This window comes from Acanthochromis polyacanthus, chromosome 19 (genome assembly GCF_021347895.1).
Source record: "Acanthochromis polyacanthus isolate Apoly-LR-REF ecotype Palm Island chromosome 19, KAUST_Apoly_ChrSc, whole genome shotgun sequence".
Lineage (NCBI taxonomy): Eukaryota > Metazoa > Chordata > Actinopteri > Pomacentridae > Acanthochromis > Acanthochromis polyacanthus.
Window position 1 is genome coordinate 13,710,433 of NC_067131.1, and position 23,724 is coordinate 13,734,156.

General features: G+C 38.6%; 3 protein-coding genes and 1 long non-coding RNA gene across 11 annotated transcripts; 2 read left to right on the top strand and 2 right to left on the bottom strand.

Annotated features, from left to right (window-relative positions):
• Positions 1–1,725: 1,725 nt before the first annotated feature.
• LOC110969811 (troponin T, slow skeletal muscle-like) lies at positions 1,726–10,097 on the top strand. 6 transcript variants are annotated; one of them, XM_022220004.2, is made up of 13 exons: positions 1,726–4,446; positions 6,844–6,873; positions 6,982–6,995; positions 7,080–7,106; positions 7,465–7,486; positions 7,567–7,627; positions 7,704–7,820; positions 7,962–8,039; positions 8,150–8,263; positions 8,376–8,485; positions 9,195–9,285; positions 9,374–9,414; positions 9,736–10,097. In XM_022220004.2, the coding sequence occupies exons 2-13, from the start codon at positions 6,851–6,853 to the stop codon at positions 9,779–9,781; spliced, it is 744 nt and encodes a 247-aa protein (XP_022075696.1). In that variant the 5' UTR covers positions 1,726–4,446; positions 6,844–6,850; the 3' UTR covers positions 9,782–10,097. The 6 variants fall into 6 exon arrangements, with proteins under 6 accessions (XP_022075696.1, XP_051795430.1, XP_051795431.1 ...); XM_051939470.1 differs by having other exon boundaries at positions 7,468–7,486; XM_051939471.1 differs by having other exon boundaries at positions 7,471–7,486.
• Positions 8,809–13,703, bottom strand: LOC110969753 (dynein axonemal assembly factor 3). The gene is made up of 11 exons (XM_022219929.2): positions 13,598–13,703; positions 13,182–13,288; positions 13,011–13,104; positions 12,775–12,929; positions 11,857–12,057; positions 11,627–11,749; positions 11,406–11,528; positions 11,149–11,287; positions 10,771–10,885; positions 10,541–10,615; positions 8,809–10,342 (listed from the first exon to the last, which is right to left on the bottom strand). The coding sequence occupies exons 1-11, from the start codon at positions 13,677–13,679 to the stop codon at positions 10,201–10,203; spliced, it is 1,356 nt and encodes a 451-aa protein (XP_022075621.2). The 5' UTR covers positions 13,680–13,703; the 3' UTR covers positions 8,809–10,200.
• On the top strand, positions 13,622–21,222 carry LOC110969863 (uncharacterized). Its single transcript, XR_002597015.2, has 6 exons — positions 13,622–13,739; positions 18,400–18,440; positions 19,353–19,469; positions 19,555–19,701; positions 19,845–19,941; positions 21,113–21,222. It is a non-coding gene; the product is annotated as an uncharacterized LOC110969863 (long non-coding RNA).
• Positions 17,430–23,612, bottom strand: syt5b (synaptotagmin Vb). 3 transcript variants are annotated; one of them, XM_051939468.1, is made up of 9 exons: positions 22,491–23,612; positions 20,969–21,166; positions 19,751–19,926; positions 19,562–19,660; positions 19,269–19,436; positions 18,802–18,969; positions 18,506–18,623; positions 18,286–18,419; positions 17,430–18,196 (listed from the first exon to the last, which is right to left on the bottom strand). In XM_051939468.1, the coding sequence occupies exons 2-9, from the start codon at positions 21,159–21,161 to the stop codon at positions 17,987–17,989; spliced, it is 1,266 nt and encodes a 421-aa protein (XP_051795428.1). In that variant the 5' UTR covers positions 21,162–21,166; positions 22,491–23,612; the 3' UTR covers positions 17,430–17,986. The 3 variants fall into 3 exon arrangements, with proteins under 3 accessions (XP_051795428.1, XP_022075651.2, XP_022075645.2); XM_022219959.2 differs by lacking the exon at positions 22,491–23,612 and having other exon boundaries at positions 18,506–18,620; positions 20,969–22,361; XM_022219953.2 differs by lacking the exon at positions 22,491–23,612 and having other exon boundaries at positions 20,969–22,359.
• Between the last annotated feature and the right edge of the window lie 112 nt (positions 23,613–23,724).

A 23,724-nucleotide genomic window follows, 5' to 3' on the forward strand; every position in this document is an offset into this window, starting at 1 on the left:
AACCACACCTTCATTCAAATTAGAAATGATTCCATAATAATTGCCTTCTCTCTTCTTCATTTATAGCAATGCAAAGCAACATTAATTAATCCAGTTTGCGTTATTATCAGCAACATTTTAGAGTCGCCAACTTACTTGGTTCAAAATGTCTTGAGCCACAGCAGCATTATTGAAGTCGAGGAATGAATCTGACATCATTTCCACCCTCACAATCCTTCTTGTCACCATCATCTTCTCTGTGGTACAAGCAAAAATATTAAATACAACGTTAAATCAATCACATTAAAACAATGTATCTAGTAGGGAAAACTGATGAAATATGGGTTTTAGACCCATCTCTGCAAACTGGAAGAATGTATCCCTTCATAACTAACAATAAAAACAGATATTTTATACTTACCTGTGTAGCAGCAAAATAGAAATTTCAATGCACAGTCCCTGTCGTACCATGTCCGGTAAGAAGGGCTGTACAGTACACATTTTCCGTCATTATTTGGCTGGGTCCTGTCCCAGTCTCTGAAAGAGCTGGCACTTTGGTCTGACCATTTCCACTCATCTTGGAACAAACCGATCCAGACAGATTCCATCTTTTTATTGTCATCATCATCAAATATTTTCTGTATTGCCAGATTTTCGGCATGGCTCCTCGCACTGGCCAATTCTTTATTATTCTCTCGACAGTACTGTAGAGCTGCCCTCCAAGTGTCTGGTTTAGAAACAACTTGCAACTCACTGGGTCCCTTTTCTGTGAATATTTCAAAATGTAAAGATTAACACGTTCTGAAGAAAATGGGGTGGTTTTTTGTTTTTAAGCTGCTGAGGACAGCTTAAAAGTGATGTTAAACATATTACTAGAATATGTTTAGATGCTCTAATATTCAAAGCATATTATTTTGGCATATTGCAAACAAAACAACTAAAAATAGGAAAAAGAAAACCACAAAAATATGTTTAGTACATACAGTAATACAAGTTACTACATGTAGTACAAATATAGACAGCAGCAGTGCATAGTTGGTATTTCACAGTTATCGATTCTCTCATGCTGTATGGTAATTCGACGTAAAGTAGATATTAAAGTATCACATATAAAATGGTATTCACCTTTAAATAACAGGCATTTGAGATATTATAGATTGTCATCTGATGATAACAGAAGAAATATTGTCAGTGTAGTAGAATTTATCTGTAAAAACAGAAAAATTCTGCAATTTAACAAAATAAAATCCCTCATGTACAGAAATATTAGTAAAAGTACCCCAAATATTTGTAAAAACATGATGAATATCAATTGTTAAACAGAAATAAATATTCAAATATGGCAATTTTTGATACTACCTTAATTTTAGAGTACATGATATTTTCTGAGGACATTCTTTGTAATTTATTGAAAATTGAATGTAAAAAAAACTGAGATAATAGGTATAAAATAATATGTATATCACAGTGACTGCTTTTAAATTCCTGCTAAATATCAGCCTAACGGTATAATCATTGGAGAGACATCAGAGACTGTGACCGCTTTGAGTAATCTCTACCCTGAAAGCACTGACCTGACTGGCATACAAAAGGACGTGTTGTGGTACAGGATGAAGTGAGCCATTTCCCGTCAGATCTCATGGCACCACAGGTGGAATCAATGGAAGCGGTTCCAGTGTTTGCCCAGTTAGTGTATTTAGCTACACCGGAGCTGGTCTCAGTTTTTCCCACGGACCAGAGCCAGGATGCTGGTCCGGTCTCTCTCAGACCAATCCAGATCTCTGTACTCACATCACTGGCTGCCACCGTGCTCACCAGTGCCGTCATGTGTTCGCTGTTGCCAACTGTAGCAAGGTCGATGTGTTTCTTCCTGCAGTAACTCTGGGCGTCATTCCAGTTCATAGCCGTGTTGATCAGATAATACTCATAAATAACATCTGAACACAAACTGATGCCACCTGTTCAGGGACATCCAACAGTCTGTTATTATATCAGCGTTCATTTAAATTAAACACAATCATTACTTCATTTCTTACACTTACCTGAAGCTAGCAGTAAAATCAGTAGATGGAGTGTCTTTTTGCTAAGATATAAAATGGTAAATGTTATACAAGTTGTTAAAAAAAATAAAATGAACACAGATAAAAGTTTTGCACTTGTTAGCCCACTAAAGCATCCTTTTACACCGGTCCAAGTCAGAGCTTTTTTTAAAGGCTGTGTGTGTGCTGGCATGTATTTTAGAGAACCATAATAAAATGATTGGTAAACATTTTGTTAAATAATTAAGAGTAGTTTTTACTTTGCTTAAATCCCCGTACGGTAATATCCATTTATTTTCTCACTTCCTGGTAAAAGAACATTTTGAATTAATGTAAAGCTACATAAAATATTGAAACCAGTACGGGATAGACTTTATAAAATTCATTTTTAAAAAGTGCAGAATCCTACATTCTTAACTACAGTGACTCTTATCATCTAAAAGGGCAATCCCATGAAACGTGTGAATGTTTTCCAGAGCTATAATGATTTGTCAGTTCGTTAATAGATAGAAAATTATGATTTGACAACTACTTTGATAATAAACTGATTGCTTAAGGGATTTCTTCAGCAAATATTACTGTCTAGTAAAGATTTGCTGATTTTTCCCTGGTAAAACTGTAAATCTTTGGGAAAGGGAAAACTTAATGGTCCTTTTTGGATACGATTCCAAATTCATATTTGAGAAAATGGTCTCACATAAAGGGTGAATGAAAAACACTAATAGTATATATGAATGGTTGACATAAATTACATTAAATCATAATATTTATATCTATCCGTGCTTTCCAATACTTAAATGAAGTCAAATTGAATAAATAATCTCATAAGTCTTCATTATTAGCTTATGTAACGTAAAAATATCGCTATTCTTGAACTCATTTTAAGGCAGGATTTTAACAACTTCATTCTATTTTATTGTAGCATCACAAAAAAAATCACAGAATTTCACATTTATTTATGCATTAAATGCCTCCATATAGTCTAAATTCTGCCCCAAGACAAGAAATAAAAAGACGATGTCTGTTCATATGTGATCATAGAAAATAAACTCCACACTTAGTGCTTTCTAGGAAATTCTGTATTCGTGTGGCCATGACCTTGACCTTAAATAACCCAAGCATCATGCTGGAGAATTACTATACACCTACACCACCTTCTCTTTTCAGCATATTTTGTTGGTGTTACTCACTAAATAAATTACATTTCTTACCTGATGTGCAGATGTGTCATCGTGACAAATGAGGTGAACTTTTGCAAGTCGTTAATCTTCCTTCTTCTTCCATATGATGTGATTTGGTCTCTCCAAAGAACCTTTGTATTTGGCTTTATGGAAATTGTGTTTGCGTTTGACCATAGCAAGCACATATTTGCATTTCACAAGGAAATTTTAAGACGCAAGTAGAGTTATGGGGTTAGGAGAGGATGATGGTGATGTCATGTCTATGTTGTTTTTATCTATAACATCTATAAATCTATAGATAGCTAAACTGAGAGATACAGTAGATGAAGGTGAGAAAATTTATAGCAGCAGTTGTATAGAAAGAGAGGTCAGACTTTTCTTATAGTTTTTAGATAACTTGTTAAATATATATGTTGAAGTCAATTTGCCGTTCATTCAAAGATAAAATCTTAAATTGTAGCCGAACAGTTTTCATGTAACTTTTTGGACCAACCTGGAGAGCACCAAACATTAACTTAACTTTCCTCTCTTAAATCATCTTTCAGGTTTTACATCCAGCTTTTCTGTCATTATAGAAATAACACTGCATCATTTGTAACCGGTACCCAATATTGCAGCGATGGTCATCACCTTTCTATTTTGGGCCATTGTGTGTGGTGACAGAAATTGTCTTGTTTTGGTCCTGTTATTCTTTCTCTTCTGTATTTCTCTCATCTCCTGCCACCTGTCTTCCTGTTTCTTCTTTCAGTGGTGAGGTCAGCAACAAACCCTCCTCTTATTATCCGGTCTGTCAGACTTCAGCTTATGCCCCCAAAAGCCACCAATGATCCACATACATTCCCTGTTCCTCTTCTCGAAATGTTACCGCATGTTCAAGCACATTCCCCAGTCCATTTGCTCCAACTGAACCATCACTTGTACTAATCTGAACCCTAAAACCAAGTATTAACACTTACTTATCTGGAACCACCCTCATCCTCTCTCAAGTCTAAAACTAAAATAACCTGAAACCGGTCAGAATGATTATATTCAGACGATTTGATTTTTGTCCCCAAAAGAGGGTCTGGTCCTCGTAATGTGACCTTATAAACAGGTCTATGTCCCCACAATGCGGGTTGTACAAGTACAGACACACACACACCTCCTTGTTACCCCAGAAGACCCCGTATATAAAGCTCTGTTTAGTTTCCCCTCTAGTCGCTACTCCTCTTCATCACCGGTGAACATCTTTATCTTTTGCTGTTCAGGTAAGTGCTTTGACTTTTCCTCTGTAATTCTCTCGTCCTAAAACAAGATGTTTCTTCTTTCTTTTAATAGGTCAAATAACTCATGTCAAGAGGGTCTCTGATGGTTTTGAAACCAAAGAGAATCATCACAAAAGCTGATGTTTCTCTGATTGTGTTTTTTGCTTGATATGTTGGTGGGACAATGTTAAAGTGCTGCCCACAAACAGCAAAACATTTATTGCATCATTTTTTTTAACAAATAAAAGCAAATGAGTGATTAAATGGTCAAGATGTTCTAAATATTCCAAACTAACTGTGTCTGATAAACAATTCAATTTCCCTAATATTTTAATAACAATAATTTTGTAAAATCTTTAGATATTTTTTTTTTTAAATCATGCTATCAGCCTAGCTTATCTTTAACATTGTTTACTGTGTGTTTTGTCTCTTGGTAAAATAAATTACATTACATTAAAAATGCAGGTGTAAGAAGTTGGAGAGCGTCTGTAGCCAGAAAAGTACTGTATTTTATTCTAATGTCGATGCGTGAACCAGACAGTTACTGGTGCTGGAATATTTTGCGATGTCAGCCATCAAGAAAAGTATTTATTTTAATTGTACAATGTCACAAATATAATATAGTCAATATCTGTTTGTTCCAGTTACTCAGAGATGCTATATTATGTTAATAGTGAGTGAAATATGTACATCCATTCCATATTTTCACAACTTGTGTGTAATTTGATAGATGTTTTAGGCTGCAGTTTTAGGCATATTTGAGACTAAATTACAATAAAACTCAATAAACCACAACTGCATGATAAAATGTAATTCGTTTGACACTGGCACACCAGAGTGGACAAAGCTGTAATATATCTCTGAAATGAAACATGCCCCATCATGACATGAAGTTATTCTCGGTGCCCTTGGGCTCTCTGTCCATCTGTCCAGCTCAGTGTGACTCTGCCGGTCAGTTTAGCCAACAGTGAAGCGATGCATCGAATTCCTCTCCCAATCCTTCATCTGCCTTTTGTCCGAGCCCCTGTTTATTCAGATTCACATGCTCATACTTTGAGATCTTGGCTGAAAACTAACCATGAAGGGATCTGAGAGGCTCGGCCGGCCTCAGCGCCTGATCTAGCATGTTAATACGGCCAAAGACAGGCAGTCTGGGAGGGCTTTCAGTTGTTTGTGTAGAAATGAGTGCACTGGAAAATTAGCCTATCGTAGCTGTGTCTAGCCAGAAACCCATTTTGTCTGTTTATTTAGTTTAACTGCATCTCATCAGACAGCTCTGACTTTGCTCCCCATAAATATAAAATCTGCTCCAACAAGTCACAGTGAAATATGTGTATAAACTTCTGAAGTGATGGTGAGGAATGCTAAAATATTTATGGGGCTCCACACACATTTAGGCATCCTTTCAATTCAGTGAGGCTGCAAGTAGATGAAATGATAATAGAGGACTTGGCTGGTGTTAATAGCAGCCAGCCGACCAGCTTAATCTGTCCATCCCACATTCTCTCTTGTAAATCAAATTAAAGAAGAAGGATTGGACAGCTGGTACTTCACTCCTATCCTGGGTAACAGCATGCTTCTCTGCTCTATTGTCCCTCAGACCTCTTCTATTCCTGGACCATTAGCTACAAAGAACCTTTCCCTTAATCTTATTCTTCGAACAATGCTGTAACTCACATTGAAAAGATGCCGTTTCGTGTTTGGTTGTTAGGCGACAAACGTGTGTTTTTAACGCATAGAAAAGCTCAGCCATCAGGGATGTGTAAGAATAGTATTTCTACAAGAATCTTTTCGGATGCATCCCAGCGACAGTATTATTCCAAAAAATGTTATGAGAAAGTTCTGCAAAGCTACTAGTGTTATCCCTTCTCAAAGATATATTAACATTCTCAGAGGCGAGTGTAAAAACCTTTGGTCTTGTGCTAACATTTACTGAATGTTGTATTGAGCACATTGTGAGAATGCCTTACAAAAGAACATTCTGTAATGTCATGTAATGCTCGATAACTTCCTGAAAGCATTATTTGAATTTATGTCTTCCTCTTGTTATCGTGTAACGCAATCTGTGACCCTGACAACATCCTCAAAATGTTCTGTGAACATTGCGGTCAAAAAATGTCCTATGTTAATGTTGAACATGAAGTCTTATCTATCTATCGTCATCACCTGTGTTTTATCAATCTGTTTTATCTTTGTGAGTGAGAATGTTATTGCAGAGAAAGTTCTGAGAGCATTGAATGGAGCAAAGTTGTGTTTTATTGCTTTTGAGTTAGGCAAATAAATGGAACAAACCATGTTGCTGACATAATCTGCAAATTTATGAAGCCACTGTCCTTTTTTTGGTGAAACTACGATTAAAGATATGATTTATGATTTTCATATGTCTGGTTTTCTCTCCAGTGGCACCATGTCTTATTCAGAAGAACATGGGTGAGTCAGTTCAGTAAAACCATTTAACTTCTCTGTCATTTCTGAGCTGTTTGACATGTATAATGCACAACTGTCTAATGTAATCGTTCGATTCTTTTTTTCCTTTAGTGGGCATCAGGAGGGTAAGGACATTCATTCATTCATTTAATGAAACAAAAAGTTTTCTTCTGTCAAGTCAGTCACACCGTCGCTCTTTCTTTCTGCAGAAGAAGATGAGGAGCAGGGGGAGGGAGGTGAGACTGTGATGCAGCGTGCTGATTATATCGACCACATTGTTATAAATAACCCATTCAGATCCAAATCATTACAGCAACCTGTCGGTGAAAGCATCGCCACAGGAGAACCTATCGATTTGCATATTGTAATCTATGTTTACTTGCAGCCTCTAGCTATGAACTCGTGGGAGATGGTGCAACACAAGAATTTAAAATGAACAAGGAACTTTAAATTCCCCCCAAAGCACAGTTGAAGAACAGAAACTGCAACATGAACTTTGTCATTACTGGTTTTCTAATGTATTTGACTATTTTTTCGAAACTCAAACTCACTAATTCAACATTTTCATTTCACTGTTGTGGCTGCCATGTTGAGAAGAAGAACGCCCCAAATACAAGTAAGAATACATGGAATAGATTTTACTGAGAGAATGTATGCGATGTGAATATATTGATATGTTCTCGTGTCGATTTACAGGCCGCTGGTGACACAGCTTGCTGCCCCAAAAATCCCAGAAGGGGAGAGGGTTGACTTTGATGTATGTTGCCTCAAGCTCTTTGTTACATAGTTACACCAAAACCAGCCACAAATGATCTAACTCTGGTCTCCTTTAGGACATCCACAGGAAACGGATGGAAAAAGATCTTCTGGAGCTGCAGACTCTGATTGATGTCCACTTTGAGCAGAGGAAGAAAGAAGAAGAGGAGCTGATTGGACTCAAAGCCAGAATTGTAATGCCTTTCCTATTCTGGTTTCCCAACTGCCTATTTTATCCACTTGTTCGTCTGAAAGAAAGACTTGTCAGGCTGCACATTAATAGCGATTAAAGAGGCATGTGTGAATGTCCAGCTGATGAGATTTTCCCATTATAGGAGAGTCGGCGGGCAGAAAGAGCCGAGCAGCAGCGTGTGAGGGCTGAAAAAGAGCGAGACAGGCAGACACGGATTGCGGTAATTAATAACATTTTTTTGCATATGCTGTTTAATCCACGCGTGTCAATAATCGGCTCAGGGCTTTGACCCAGCACATTAAAAAAGGGAATTGAAGATGACTTTTGCAGGAGGAGAGACAGAGGAAAGAGGATGAAGAGGCGAAGAAGCGAGCCGATGATGAGGCCAAAAAGAAGAAAGTGCTCTCCAACATGGGCGCTCACTTTGGAGGCTTCCTAGCAAAGGTCAGAATGACACATCTGGAGGCAGATGTGTCACTTCATACTGCAACTGTGTGGAGTGCATTTCCGAAGAAATCACATCACATGACAATCTGAGGGTTTCTGTTTCCCGCAGGCGGAGCAGAGACGAGGAAAAAGACAAACTGCAAGAGAAATCAAGAAGAAGACTCTGTCGGAGAGACGCAAGCCGTTGGCTATCGAGAACCTGAGAGAGGACGGCCTGAGGTCGGTCCAAGGTTCATGACAGAGTGAAGCATTTTGAGGACTTTTTGTTGTCGTTGCCAGCAGATATGGGTTATTTCATGTAAATGTTGATTACATTTAAGCTCCATGTTGGAAATTGTTGACACAAAGGATGTACAAAGGGCTCCTTTACATTTTCCACCTCAAAATTCCATCCTTCTCAGTAAGTTTTTGAGACTATTTTTGACATTTTAGTTAATAATAATACTGATAATACATTTTATTTGTATGTGCCTTTCTTGACACCCAAGGACACTTTACAAAAAAACAAATACAGCAGAACAGATAAAAACCACACAAAAGGATTGAAATAGGTAAATATTTAGTATGTAACATTTCCCAATACAGAGAAGATGGTCCGTTAATTTCATTTTAGGGCTTGTAAATGTCCAGAAAAGCATAGTATTTGATTATTTTAATGGCATGTATAATATGCAATTCAGACATTGCTGCATTTTCTTTCAAATTAAACTGCCACTTTGAAAAACATACTGCTTGTATGAGCCGTTTACCTTTTGAACTTCAGAATTGTAATTTTCGGGAACAGAAAATGAGCATTACTATGGAAACACATTTTTTTTATGTGATCTTGAAGATCTAGAAATGACTCAAATTAAATTCCACACTTTTCCAGGCTGTCTAGGAACCCAGTGTTTACCCAGCTCAAGCTGTCAATGCTGTTGTGTTTTAGAGAGAGAGCCAAAGAGATGTGGGAATGGATCTACCAGCTGGAGTCTGAGAAGTTCGACCTGACTGAGAAGATGAGGAGGCAGAAATATGAGGTGAACCCTTCAGCCTGACAACATACAATTATTCTATTTCAAAAATGTGCAATCTGTGACATCAGAATCTGATATACTTTTTTTTCAGATCAATGTCCTCCTGAACAGAATCCAACATGCTCAGAAATTGTGAGTCAATCTGCTTGTCTAAATGCCACAACTCCCACACCCCAGAGGAGTAAAGCAGAGCACTGTGCAGAGCGACTTTGCTTTGACTATGCAAACATATCACAGATCAATGGTCGCAGCCACACATGCACAGGAAATGTCAACCTCACAGCTCTTTAGTATTCACCATTTTATGAACAGGATGCACACATCTGAGGCATTTACATGGGATAGGGCAGAAATGGAAATAGTACTACTTGCCTTTCTTAAAACCTCAGTTGCTGTGAATTCTGTGAATGGCTGTTTGTTTTCTACTTTAAATCTTCTCTTGTCTTAACGCAGCAAAAAGGGCCACGGGAAGGGGAAGGTTGGAGGACGCTGGAAGTGAACTCACACACAGGAGGCATAAAAAAACAGAAGACTGATCTTTAGTTTCAGGACAAGGTTGCAGCAGTTTTGCAGTGTTTATCATTGACCAGCACTAGGTATGATAGACTTTTGTGTGTCCTTTACTTTAAATGCATCCTCTGAAATTTGCATCTTTAGTTAATAAAATGCATGAACGCACAACATATTTCGGCGTTTGACAAATAGAATTTTTCTGCTGAGAATTCATGACAGCTGCTACAAAGGACTATGACTCACTAGCTGAGGTCTCTCACAAACTTCTTTACGAAGGACAAATAAAATGTGTTTGCATAAAATCTCTGTGCTGTGACGCTTCCTCATCCTGCCTCTTGCATCTTGCGGAGGTAAATCTGCTGACAGAGGGGCCAGAGTAAACAGCTCGGACGAAATAAGCCACCATTACTTCTTCTGCTGTGTGAAAACGGAATGGACGTCATCACTGTTCGCCTCACGCCACGGTTCAAATCCAGCCTCCAGAGCCATGCTCGCCACTTTCTTCGCGAAGCCTTCTTCTTGCTCTTTGCTCAGGTCCAGAATGAACCTGAGACACACAAATGCAGCTTCAATGCAAAGAGCACAATCGAGCGCGTCACTACACTTCAGAAATAGTGCCGCCATTGATCTTAAATGTGTGGCAAACACGAAATATGTGACACACAAATACTCTGCAGCTACACAGCGGAGTCACTGTACTCTCTGTCACCATGGTAACAAGCCCTGTTACTATAAAAACCCTCACTTGGCCAACTCCACGACGAGCACGGCGTCTGGTGCTGCAATCTGTCTCATCATCGGGCCCAACTGGTGCGCGCAGCTTCACAGCATAGAAGGGAACAGAAAGACAGAAATGAAACGCGGTCAGCAGTCATATCAGTAGTCTGCGGTCCAGGTGGCCGGATGTTGAAGGACTCCTGCTAATTTAGTATATTTGTATTTTATGCTCGTAGCAATTGGAGAAAAATGTCTCACCTGACAGAGGCAAAAATGGTGTTGTAGTAATGGGAGTATTTCTGTTTCTCTGGCAGCTTTTGAAGTGAGTCCAAAGGCAGGAACGTCACAGAGATCCCATTCAGACGCATCAAGTCTGAAGAGGATTTGAGAAAATTCAGTGCTAAAACTGTCACGTTTTAGTTGTTGTTTTCTGTTAACCACAAACGGAAAAACAAGCAGACCCAGTTCCTGATTATACTTCTCCTAAATATCAACACATGATGCAATGTAAGCCAGTCTTTTACCTCCGTTTTGGCCTTTACACTGTAGCTTAAACTGCTTTTGTGACTGTGTGGTGCTGCTTTGGTTCTAACCTGCCTGTTATCTGCAGGCCTGCTAGCATTAATAGCCTTTTACCATTAATGGTGACAGATTTCTGGTCAGTCTGTGCGGACGGCTCCTCTAAGTCTGACTGAGAAGTAGTGGGGCAGCCCCGTCTGCTGGACAGGGACTGAAACAATCCCTGCACGTTTGCGATGGAGATATCCTGGGCTGTCTGTGGATGTAAAGACATGAAGGGATGCACAACTTAGCATAACTGCATCATGAAAAAGATGCAGAGACAGAGCTGTAATGGAATGTACAATTCATGCCGTTACTGTTGTATGTGCTACCTTGATGTGTCGCCCGTTGTGTGTCTTCAGCAGGCTCTTGTCGTCAGTTTCAATGCCAAAGGAGAGGTAAGGACTGGAAACAATGTCTCCCCAGTAGCCCCTGAAAGCCACTTTTTCCCCATTCTGGCCACAAACATACTCAGAATTATTTATTTAACCCCTAAATATATATATTTTGTTATTTCTACATTGATTGTGTGGACGAACAGATGAGTACTTACCCGACTAAACAGTCTTGAAGAGAGCAAACTTGGATTGGCTATTTGGTAGACACCTTCCCTCATTTCAAATGCCAATCCCTGTTCCCTCCATCGCGCATATTGCTGCTTGTTAATGACGCCACACTGCAGAGAGGCAGCACAGAAAGAGTTTCAGCGGAACACGTGAGGCTTCTTTTCTGGCAAACTGTTTGTAGTCAACAAGTTTTACCACAGGAAAGTGCACAAAATACCCCTTTCTGGTGCAGCTTCATTGTAAGATCCCAGTCGAAGCAGCCTTTTTTGGAGTCATAGCGAGTTCCAAGATGCTGCCTGACCCGATAATCCCAGACTTTGGACATCACGATAGGAGCAGGAGGCTGGGATGAAGACGATGAAGGCCAAGGCTGAATCCACAACTTGAATATCCCGGCCAGTTCATCGCGCTCCCTAAACTGCAGAAATACTCAATGCTCGGTGAATGGGATTAGCAGATTTTTGTAATTATGTATATGGTACGCTAAATCTAATTTGACATTGGTTTAACCCTCCTGTTGTCTTCATTTAAGGGCACCAAAAAACAGTGTTTCCTTGTCTGAAAAAAATCCAAGAATTCAGCAAAAAAAATTCCCCAAATTTCTGAAAATTTGCAAAACCTTCAGGAAGAAAATTCCAATAATTCCTTAGAAGTTTCCCTTCAATGTTTTTTTTATAAATCCCCCAAATTTGGCAAGAAAATTCTTGTAAATATTTTCAAAAAATGAGTAAAAATCATTCAAATAAATCCTAAAAATATCCAAAATGATTACATATATATCAGTAAAACTTCTGATATTTCCTTTAAGAACATTCACAAAAAAATCAACCAAATTCAGCGAATTTCAATGGATTTTGGTTGATTTTTTTATGAATGTGCTTAAGAAACATTTTTTTTACCATTTCTTTTTTTTTCCACCAAAAAATGTTCAAAGATTTCCCAAAAATGTTGAAAATGTGGACATCAGAAGTTTCACTGTGAAATTAATTTTTTTCTTCACATTCTCAAACTTTAAAACGGGTCGATTTTGACCTGCAGGACAACACAAGGGTTAACTGAGCAGGCCTCAGTGTCTGATTTTAGAACGATGAGGTCTTACTGAAACACAGAAGGGCTGCTTAAGATATTTTTGTACCTTGAGAAGAGTTGTGTTAAGGCAGGCGTGTGAGGCAGCCTCCAGTGTTTCAGTAACAGATGTAGAGAGCTGTGACGCTGCATGACGCAAAGTCTCCTCTGTCTGACTGCGGATTTCACTGTTCCCAAACACCTCCAGAAACACCTCTGTCTTCTCTGAGAATAAAAACCAGGACAAGACAAAACTGTAGACCCAGGAGACATCTGTCATTAATAATTTATGGAAATCCCACTCACCATTAATTCCCATGGATTCCTGGGGTATCAGTGCCAGGTAGAGGAGCAGCAGCTGTCTAGCCACCACCTCCATGCTGGTCTCTATCACCCACACCTGCAGCATGAGAAAGAAAGGATTTGTGGCTCGTAGATCTGGTTCTGAGGGGAAACATGACTGTTTTGGAGACTCACATGAAGACTTTGTGTGTCCTGCAAACCAGCGATGGTCTTCAAAATATGTCGTGGATCTCCACTGCCAATGAGTAAAACATTAGCATCTCCTTCATTTCTCACTGGGCCTAGGCATAGAGAGATAAAGCATACAGTGGTTTCAGAGCATTACTACACTTCTTGGGAATAAAAAGTTGAACCTGAATGCACGGCCATGTTTAAAGTTAAATAATAAATAAGTTAAAATATTCCTGCCTTATATTAATAAACAAAGAATAAGCATTTTTTAAGATAAGATGTTCATAGGTAAAAACAAGGAACTGAAACAGTATTATTTTGTGTATATATATATATATATATATATATATATATATATATATATATATATATATAAAATGCACGTTCCCAGAATAAAAACAGAATCCTCAGGCTCTCACCCAGACTAAGCAGGTCGCGTGCAGGGCTGAAGCCCCACCAGGAGACGGACCCGGGACCCTCAGACCCCCGTCCAGCGCTCATTCTGCACAGACCCGCCGGAGAAACAGCTACCTGCAGTTTACACCGACATAACAAACAGGGGTACGTTAAAGTTCCCGCTAACACGGTGTAAGCTTGAACCGAGCTCGTATGAAATAGCTTAGCTTAGCACGAACTTATCGTAAGGCAGTTTTTAGGCTAATGAGCGTCTAATGTTAGCTGTTAGCTTAAAACTGTAGCTATTATTCTGAAGCACAAACCCGCCTCTAACTTAAATACGGTGACACAAACCTCTCATAACATGCGACCAGATAGTATAAAAAGCGGCAAAAATGTTGTAAAAGCTCACCTCACTGACTGTATGAAGACTACTGAGCAAAGTTTGGAGCCAACCTTACTGAAAGTTTGGTTTCTGTTGCTAGGCAACACTTTGAAAATGGAAAAGACAGACTCCATCTAGCGGTGACACGGCGGGATTTAATATGTATGTGGGGACTTTTTTGCACTCATTTGTTGCTTTTCAGCATGAATTTAAGTTGGAAAAGACTTTATGTTATGTACGCCAAATTCAGGCTCAGCTCACAATTCAAAACCTAAATGTAACGCAGTAAAGCTGTCTGACACTGTGTGATTCTTTCCAACATTTACCCTCCATTATATCAAGTATTATCATATAATGTTGGCCCTGCTGCACATATTTGGGTTTGTGCTCTTTTGTTTGGGAAAGCAACCACTTTAAATGTGCATTTGGCACCTTTTTTTGTTCATGATTAAATCACTGATTTGCAGAAATTTTGTAAATATGTACAAGGAAGTATCCACTGCCTGGAGATTACGTAAACAGCAGTCAGATAATACCATCTATAAAATCAAAGACCCTGAAACAAATAAAATGGAATTCGACTTGAAGGGCATACAAAAGTCTTTTGAAAAATATTATCAGAAATTATATGATCAACCAAAACCATTTAATGCTGACTTAGCGGAGAATTTTTTAAAGCCATTGGATCTGCCTTCTCTTGGTAAACTACATAATGAAAAACTAACTAAACCAATCACAACTGAAGAAATTGATAAAGTGATATCTTCACTAAAATCAAACAAATCCCCGGGGCCAGACGGGTTCCCGGGGGAATGGTATAAAACACTGAGAGATGTATTGTTACCGATATTAGCTAAAAGCTTTAACTATACTTTTAAAGAGGGATTCCACCCCCCTTCCTGGAAGGAAGCCTCTATTTCAGTGATTCCAAAAGAAGGGAAAAATTTGACAGAGTGTGGCTCCTACAGGCCTATTAGTGTCTTAAACCAAGACTACAAAATATTCGCCGCAATTATGGCAAAAAGAATGGAGGAAATAATGCCTTTTTTGATCGATGAAGATCAGACTGGGTTTGTCCAGGGAAGGCAGACTCAGGACAATATAAGGAGGTCTCTTCATATAATTGAATATATTAAAAAACATAACTTAAATTCGATCTTATTAAGCATAGATGCCGAGAAGGCGTTTGATTCTGTGGGGTGGGAATTTCTTTACAAAGTAATGGAAAAACTTGGTTTTCATCAGGATTTTATTCGAGGCATCAAAACTTTGTACTCAGGCCCATTGGCAAGGATTAAAGTGAACGGGAGTCTATCAAATCCCATTCACCTGCGACGTGGCTGCCGTCAGGGCTGCCCTCTAAGCCCAAGCCTCTTCAACTTGTTCATTGAACCGCTTGCACAAGCTATAAGACAGAATGTAGATTTACAAGGTATTAAGATAAGAGGGTCTGAGTACAAGGTTTGTCTTCATGCAGATGATGTTTTGGTTAGTCTTGAAAACCCCGATACAGGGATCCCAAGATTAATGGACCTACTGCTGCTATATGGAAATCTATCTGGCTACACCCTCAATATTGAGAAAACACAAGCCCTGGTATTTAACTTTATACCTACCCCTGACCTGAAGATTAAATATAAATTTAACTGGGACTTAAATTCTATAAAATACTTAGGAGTAAGACTAACAAAAGATTTATCCAAGCTTTTTGCAGAAAATTATCAACGAATCAATACTCGTATTAAAGAAGACTTGGACAGATGGTCTCCTTTGACCTTAGACCTGGGTAATAGAATAATGGTAATAAAAACCAATATCTTGCCAAGACTTCTCTACTTATTCCAGTCATTGCCCATTCAAATTCCTGATAATCAATTCAGAGAATGGGATAAGGTCATTTCTCGCTTTGTTTGGAGTGGTAAAGCCCCGAGAATAAGATTAAAAACTCTGCAACTGCCAAAAATTAAAGGAGGAATGAATTTACCATGCCTTAGAGATTACTATATGGCAGCACAAATAAGACCACTTATCCTTTGGTGTAACAATGAATATATTGCAAAATGGAAAGCTATAGAATTGTCATTGTCAAACAAACCATTACAGACTGTGTTGGGTAATCCGGTGCAAGCTAAACAATATGACTTCCAAAACCAATGGGTTAGATTCTCGATTGACGTTTGGCTGGATTTAGTGAAACAACTTAAACTTGAAAAGGAGATTTGTGTTTTAACATGGCCAGTACATAATCCATACTTTGAACCTGCTGTGTTGGATAGGAGTTTCACTGTCTGGGAAAAGCAGGGAATTACAGCATTATGTTTATTAATGGATAATATGAATTTTATAGATTTTCAAACTATGTTTGAAAGGTATGGCCTTGAACGGCGGGACTTTTACAAATATCTACAGCTTCGACATTACTTCGATAAAAATGTTAAAAGTATGCACCTGGTTACCCTATCTGGGATATTACAAATGTTTGTAAAAGCCTATAAATCAAAACCTTTCAAGAGGATAATTGGTGATCTATATCTGAATATTATAGAATTAAGAGGTCATTCAACATTTTATATCAAGGAGAAATGGGAACGAGAACTGGGAGTTGAAATAGTACCGGATGATTGGGAAAACATTATTGACACTCAAATTACCACAACTAATTCCCAAATATGGAGAGATTTCTCCTGGAAAACAATAATTAGATATTTTATAACACCAAAACAAAAATCGAGACAGACAGGTCAACCGGCCGAATGTTGGCGAGAATGTGGACACTGCCCCGCAGACCACACACATGTTTTCTGGCAATGCACTGTCCTTGACTCTTTTTGGAAAGAGGTTCAAAGAGTGATCACTGATGTTCTTGGTTTCAATGTTTTATTTACCTGTACATCTTTCTACTTAGGAAATATAGATAAAAGATTGCCCAAATCAGATAGGTATTTGCTAAAAATTTTTATGACAGCAAGCAAAAAAGCTATAACCAAGCGATGGCTAACTAAGTCCCCACCAAATATTAATCAATGGATGGCCATCGTTAATAATATCTATTGCATGGAACGCTTGACCTTTAACATAAGACTTCAAAAAGAAAAGGGTGATGCCTTGTGGGAAAAATGGGAGACATACTTAAGGGATAGGGGCAATTTTTGAACTTGTCAACATGGACAAGTTCTATATACCTAGAATCGTATTGCTTTTCATTTATTTTTTATATATTTTGTGATATATCTTGTAGACCCCACCTGTTTATGTTGTTCATGTATTGTTTGCTGTTTTTTTCCTTTTGTTGTCTGTTCTTTAACTGAAAAATTTGAATAAACATAAAGTTTAAAAAAAAAAAAAGGAAGTATCCACTGCTACCCCCCTGAAATCTGAACCTATGAATATATTACTGTGACATCTTATATAAGCTAATTACTGATTAGATTTGATGTATTATGATGATCAAACACAAGAGAGTCAAGGAGTTACTGATGTGAAACTGTCCACTGTAGGTTTATTTGCATTTTTCAGGACTCTGTTGCACCACAGCACTACAAAATGAGCAAAAAGGCCCAATGTAACGTAAGCTCTAGAAAGTCTACCACGTCAGCTGGGCCAAGAAACTTTCCAGAGCACAGAGTAATTCTGTGAATCATTCCTTTTTGAATCCAAATTGCACAAGGTCCATGCATTAGCATACACAAAAGATGCACATTTACATATGTATACACAAGTGTTATCCAAGTATACAAATACAGAGCCATATTGGTAAATAATCAGGGTTTTTTCCTGCACAGAGGATTTGTTGCCCCCAAAGGCCCGTTCTGAGCCAGAAAATCCCCAACAGCTTATGGTAAACAGGAGAAGCCAAGGTTTGAATAACAATGAAATATCAAAAATTGCCTGTGCCTCCCACATGCACACATACAGACATGTATCTCAAAAGAAACAAAATGGAAAACAGAACATTCAAACTGAGAAAACATGAGGTTTAACACTAAGTAACATATCAGCAGCATTTGATAATCCGTTGAAGTGGCGTCTAACGAGGTTTTGCTTTCACTGCTGCATCGACTTCTTCCTCGGGCAGGAGTGTGTGCCACTGAGCTACTGGACGTCTGGGATTGGCAAGCATATCTGACCAATGGCGCAGGCCAACTCCCGTAGCTCCATAACCCATGAAGGTCTTTCCAATAGGGTCATTGCTTCCAAGTTTATCGTAGTCGAATACTGTGATAACAACCTGCACTTTCTGTAAGAGAACAGAAAAATTCACCTTCCAGTCCCAACTGACAAAAACACCAGCTGTTACATTTCAAGCTGATCACTCATGAAGCTCACCTGTATCTGCTCAAAGGGGACATCAAAGCTGAAGCTCTCATTAAAGTAAGGATTGAGTGTGTTTTTCTTGACTGTTGTCTTCTTCTTCTTAATCCGTTTTCCATTTTGTTGCAGAACAATCTTCACATATGGATCTGATGAAGGAGGAAGAAAGGGTAAGTTGCATTTTGTGTGGCTATTTTTTTTTTCACAAGACCTAAGAATTATAAAGGTTGTTTACCTGATAAGCCACCAACATCCATTTTCTTTAGGTTCTTTGCCTCCATGATGTTCACTGTCAGTTTTCCAGCAGTGGGTACATAGCGAAGGGAAATGCAAATGTCACCCAGTTTTTCCTGCTGAAAGGAAGTTTTGTGAAAATTCCCGTCATGATTTATTAATTTTTAGAAGCAGTGACATTCAGTATATTATTTATAATTTTTAAAAATGAATAGTAATATCTTGTGTTTATTATTTTTCGTGCAAATATTTCATCTACAACATACAGCACATGTTTAAATAAGGATACCATCGTACCTCCTCCTTCTCACCACTCTCTAAGTCCCTCCATTGTTGCATTGGCTGGCCCAAATCAACACTGTTCATGGGAATCTTTATTTCACCAATCATATCGTGCTTGGAGAAACGATCAAAGTCAAAGACCTGCAGCACCAGAGTCTTTCCGCCCAACTCTGCATATGGAATCTAGAAAAAGAGGTTGTTATTATATTCAAATGTAAAATTGGTGAAGGCAGACAATAGACAATTTTGTTTACATGTAACAAAATGTAAAAATCCTGACAGTAACAAAGAACAGGAGACAATTAACAAACTGCACTGCAATTTTTGAGGGATATCTTGACAGATGTCAGTAAGGGAATTCTGCCTTATGAAGGGTTAAAAGCGATATGCCATCAACAACCAGGAACACCGACACAAGCTGAGACATAGAGACAGAACACAGACAACATCAAGTGGACAAAGACGACTCAGGGATGTGGTACCTTGAAGATGAAGGTCTCATTGAAAACAGGGCATAAGTTTTTGCGTTGAACCTTGGTCTCATACTTCTTCTTTTTGTCTGGCAGCAAAAAGACTTTGACATAGGGGTCTGAAGTTCCCCCCATGTCCATAGCAGCAAGATCCTGAGCCTGAAGGATACCCACTATGAGCTTTAGAGGAAAGAGAAAAAGTATCAGTGACCAGTGAGGGACAATTATTTAAGAAAAGCAAATATATAATACAATCATTATGAATGTCTTTGATTGAAATGTTGATGTTTTCACACAGGACCTACCTGGGAATCTGTGAAGTTGTAGTCCAAGGAGAACTCCAGCTTACCCAACTTTTCCTGTTCCTTCTCCTCTTCCTCACCTTCCTTCTTCACCTCCCCCTCCTACAGGACCAAAACATGTCCATCATGAGGATCTTAATCAGGTGAAATTGCTGATTTAATGGGCTACTTGGAAAAACGGCAATAGATTACCTTCTCTCCTGCCTCTCCTTCACCTTCCTTTTCCTTTCTGCGACGACCTGCCTTCCTCTCTCTCACTTTCTTTGGCTTTTTCTTTTTCCCAAAGCATTTTTTGAAAACGCAGAAGATGAAGCATGCTACCAAAACTAGGACCAACACAACAATGGCTCCTACTGCCCACACGGGAACTGCAAAATTAAGAGGTGAATTTAACTCATCAGTGCCTACAGTAATGGATGTGTGCTTATCATGGCAGAAATTAGTGCATATCTGATTCTTTTGTCATTTACATGTGCAAAACTAACATACTGACAAAAAAGTCTAACAACCAAATCCAAGAGAAACAAACTTTTTTAAAAAAAAAAAAGTTGTTTAAATCTGATTTTACAGTAGATGTCTTCACCTTTTCACAATGCCCATTAAACTTTGTAAAATACTGTTTATCTTACACATCAGGAATATGATTCATGATGTTTCGCACCTTGAAATGACCAATACTGTAAGAAACCTCCACTTTGATAAGTCAGTTTACTTTAAAAAAAAATCTTTATCAGCTTTAGCAATATCATTGAACATAAACATCTTATCCTAAGCTTGGAAACAGACCAAAAGTCAGAATGCATGATGGTAAAATAAAATGTGATTCTACTGAAATACAAATTGGTGTTTCTTCCACCAGAGACTGGAGCACTTATCTCAGAGACGGTTAGCTGAGCATGCGTTTGGTCAGTAACACCCTTCTCCACAATCAGATAATAACACTGTCCCTCTTGGGAGTGGCCCTATGCTACCACAGTCACCCACAGTGGCACCGCTGCTGCAGCTTTTCATTAAGAGCTTTACTACTGGCATCATAAACAGTAGTTGTTAATTTGCACTTTTTGCACCTGGATTTTGCAGGCAGGGACACTCAAATGGTTGATGTAATTACCCAGAAAACAAGTTGATATGAAATCATTCCTTATATTATATCAAATATGATGAGAAAACGCAGTTGCTTCTTGTGACAAATTCTGCTTCATATCTACAACATGTACGTTTTTTTTATGAAATGATTTATGTTTATTACACTGGTAAACACAATGATTTGATACAGTTATGGAATAATATGAATTTGACCAATTATATTCTGTATAGCACTGGATTACTTCAGTAATATCCAATTGTACACTGTAAATACATCAAGTTGTTAATTTCTTGACCGTGTTGCAAATTATGCAAGTGTCTTACTTGGCAGATGGCTCAGTTCATTCATGAACTTCTCCTTCATGTGGTTGTAGTCGTGCCCCGGGTGATGTTCTGTATGTTCGTGGTGTTCTGAGTGAGGGTGTTCATGATGAGCTGGCTCTGTTGCTTCTTCCGATTCTGGTTCAGATGGCTCAGCAGCCCGCCGAAGTCGAACCCCAGCGCTGACCAGCCTCATGTTTCCTGTCAAAACGGCAGATTCACATTGTGTTATGCTGTCTGTCAACTTGGCTCATACAGTGAGTGATCACACAACTTCACATGTATGCGGTGTAATCCCTATGTTCATGTGCTGCAGTACAGTTCAGGAGCATAGGACATCTCTGAGCCAGATGCTCAACATGGCTGACCCTAATCCCTCTGTTTCTCTCTGTCATCTCCTCCATCCCATAACCCACTCCCACGTTCATCCCATCCTCATTTTTCTGTCGCCACTGTCTCTGTTGGAGACTGGATTAAACTCTGGCACTACAATATTAATCCAAAATCCCACATTCTCAAAGCCTTAATAAATAGTGGTTGGTCTCCTCCCTTAATTTTCCTCACCCACTGTCACCGTTTCCCTGTTAATTCCCATGCAAAGTTTTTTTGGAAAGATTGTTTCTTTGAGGCGTTTCAAATGATGCCCAGAGGGCGACAGCCAAGACTCATGGAAACCTTTTTATTTGTAGTTTTCACGCACATGAATCTTCGTAATGCTTTACTCCTTCGACCTAAGGCTGTTTTTTTTTTTTTTTAAATTGCCACCAAAAAATGTTACCAAATTCAGTCATTTACAGCACTACAACTGCAGGACTACATAGCCAACATTGGGCATTATTAATAAGAGACACTGAAATTTTTTTAAAATAAAGCAGATCAATCATCCCCAACATCAGACCAGAGTGAGATTTCAAAAAGTCTAGGAAAAATTGTCATTTTTATTTCTGCCTCAATAAAACTGTAAATGACAGAAATTTACTACACCTTTCAATTTTGAGGCAACAAAAATGAAGCACAAGAAATGCTAGACCCATTTTAGTGGATTAAGTACGAGATGACCTCCATTTAAAGTGCTACAATTTGCAACCCTCTAAAAATGGCGTTGGGTTGTTTTTAGAACACCGTGACCTGTTCCTGGTACAGCAACCTCCAGGGTTGGTAGTATCATTTAATCAATATCAGTTTGCCAATATTTGGGATGTTATACATAAAAGACTATATTTGTCATGGAATCAAATGATCAATAATGGAAGATTCTAAAAAAAAAAAAAAAACATTTTAATACTAATCCCACATTTATTAAGTGGATGATGCTTTCATTTAGATTCATAGGAAGTAAACTATATCAAAGGAACCAGTCATGAAGGTAACCAGTCCTTTGACTGGGTTTGTTCAAAACCAACTGACTTTATCATGAAAAAATGAATTAAAAAATGTAGATTTTTGTCACCAGTTCAGATTTGTCGTGCAGTGCCCTTACGTTTGAGAGAAAAATGTCTGAAATATTACGTAACAGTTGTCTTACCTGTTGATGCAGTCCTTTAATTCCCTCGAAACAGCTGTTGGAACAACTAGTAGTTCCAAGTGTTTTTTCTCCCCTTGGCGTGTTGGAGCTTTCAGACACCTATCAATCCCTCTGTATGCTGCTAACACTGACTGGCAAGCTTCCTGCAACCCTTTGCATCAAAGCTAAAGCGCTGGCAAATCACTCGAGCAGTGTTGTCGTTTAATCCGACCCACCCCTCCTACTGATATTAGAAGGCTGACAACACATCTGTTGCTTTGTTTGACTGAAGACACAAAGACCAACAGTTACCTGTTGTTGTATTGCAACTGCAGTGTTAACAATGTAACATACTGCACAACTTCAGGCTTTCCCTTATGTTGAGGGAAAGTGTGTGTTTATTATATTGAAAGCAGTGGTGATTGTTTATCCATTAGACTGAAGAGATTTTAGTGCAACCAGCCCTTCACTAATCCCCTCAGAATAGCTGTCCTTGCAGTCAATCGACAATCTACCAGCAACTTTCACTGAAAGTGGATATTCCACCGGCCCCATCCCTTGGCTTACCATTTTACTGTACAAAATACATACCCACATTTAGAGCAATGTGAACAGTAATCCTCAGGCACGCTGCCACGTGTTTGCATGGCTGCATCTGGAGATTTCAGTGGCCAATCCAACATGCAACAGCCTTCTCTGATAGCTGACATACGAAAGTGTGGAGGAAAACAAACACTAACGCAGCAAAAAAAACTTAGATTTTGTGAGTTCTATAGTATGTATTGCAGGGCTGTTGGAATCTGGGAATTATATCCCCATAGGATGTGCAAGGGGAACATATGATTTTTATACAGTATGTCAGCTGACTAACAGGATTTCTACTGTCCAAACGTACAAAGTTTGTATTATTTAACTGTGTTGCAGACCTGCTTGTTACAATAAGCAAATACGCTTGAATATGATACATGTTGCTGCAACTGAATCTTATCTCTTGAAACATGTAATTTACTAAGAAGCAGTGTGGACCTTTTGACCACAAACTGTCCAGCAGCCTAATGTTAAACATTAAGCTCCCACCCAACAGTGAGTAAGCAAAGTCACACTTGTCTTTACAGTGTTCTATACGTAACAGACATGACGCACAAAATGTGCTCAGACTACATGAAAAATTGAATGACTGTCTGAACAGAACACAAGGTTTTACTGTTGAATTAATGGAGGGGAGGGACTAACAAAGAAATTGCAACATAATCAG

Bases quoted from the DNA above. Each gene is read 5' to 3' on its own strand.
- LOC110969811 (XM_022219982.2), top strand. From the start codon at position 6,806: ATGATTTATGATTTTCATATGTCTGGTTTTCTCTCCAGTGGCACCATG. The intron at 7,821-7,961 runs GTAATGCCTTTC...TTCCCATTATAG, and splicing joins TTGGACTCAAAGCCAGAATT to GAGAGTCGGCGGGCAGAAAG. The intron at 8,486-9,194 runs GTCGGTCCAAGG...GTTGTGTTTTAG, and splicing joins CTGAGAGAGGACGGCCTGAG to AGAGAGAGCCAAAGAGATGT.
- LOC110969753 (XM_022219929.2), bottom strand. From the start codon at position 13,679: ATGAGCGCTGGACGGGGGTCTGAGGGTCCCGGGTCCGTCTCCTGGTGG. The intron at 12,930-13,010 runs GTGAGTGGGATT...TTTTATTCTCAG, and splicing joins GGAATCCATGGGAATTAATG to AGAAGACAGAGGTGTTTCTG. The intron at 10,343-10,540 runs GTGAGGGTTTTT...TGTGTGTCTCAG, and splicing joins CTCGTCGTGGAGTTGGCCAA to GTTCATTCTGGACCTGAGCA.
- syt5b (XM_051939468.1), bottom strand. From the start codon at position 21,161: ATGAGGCTGGTCAGCGCTGGGGTTCGACTTCGGCGGGCTGCTGAGCCA. The intron at 19,927-20,968 runs GTAAGACACTTG...TTAATTTTGCAG, and splicing joins TGAACTGAGCCATCTGCCAA to TTCCCGTGTGGGCAGTAGGA. The intron at 18,420-18,505 runs GTAAACAACCTT...CTCCTTCATCAG, and splicing joins GGATGTTGGTGGCTTATCAG to ATCCATATGTGAAGATTGTT.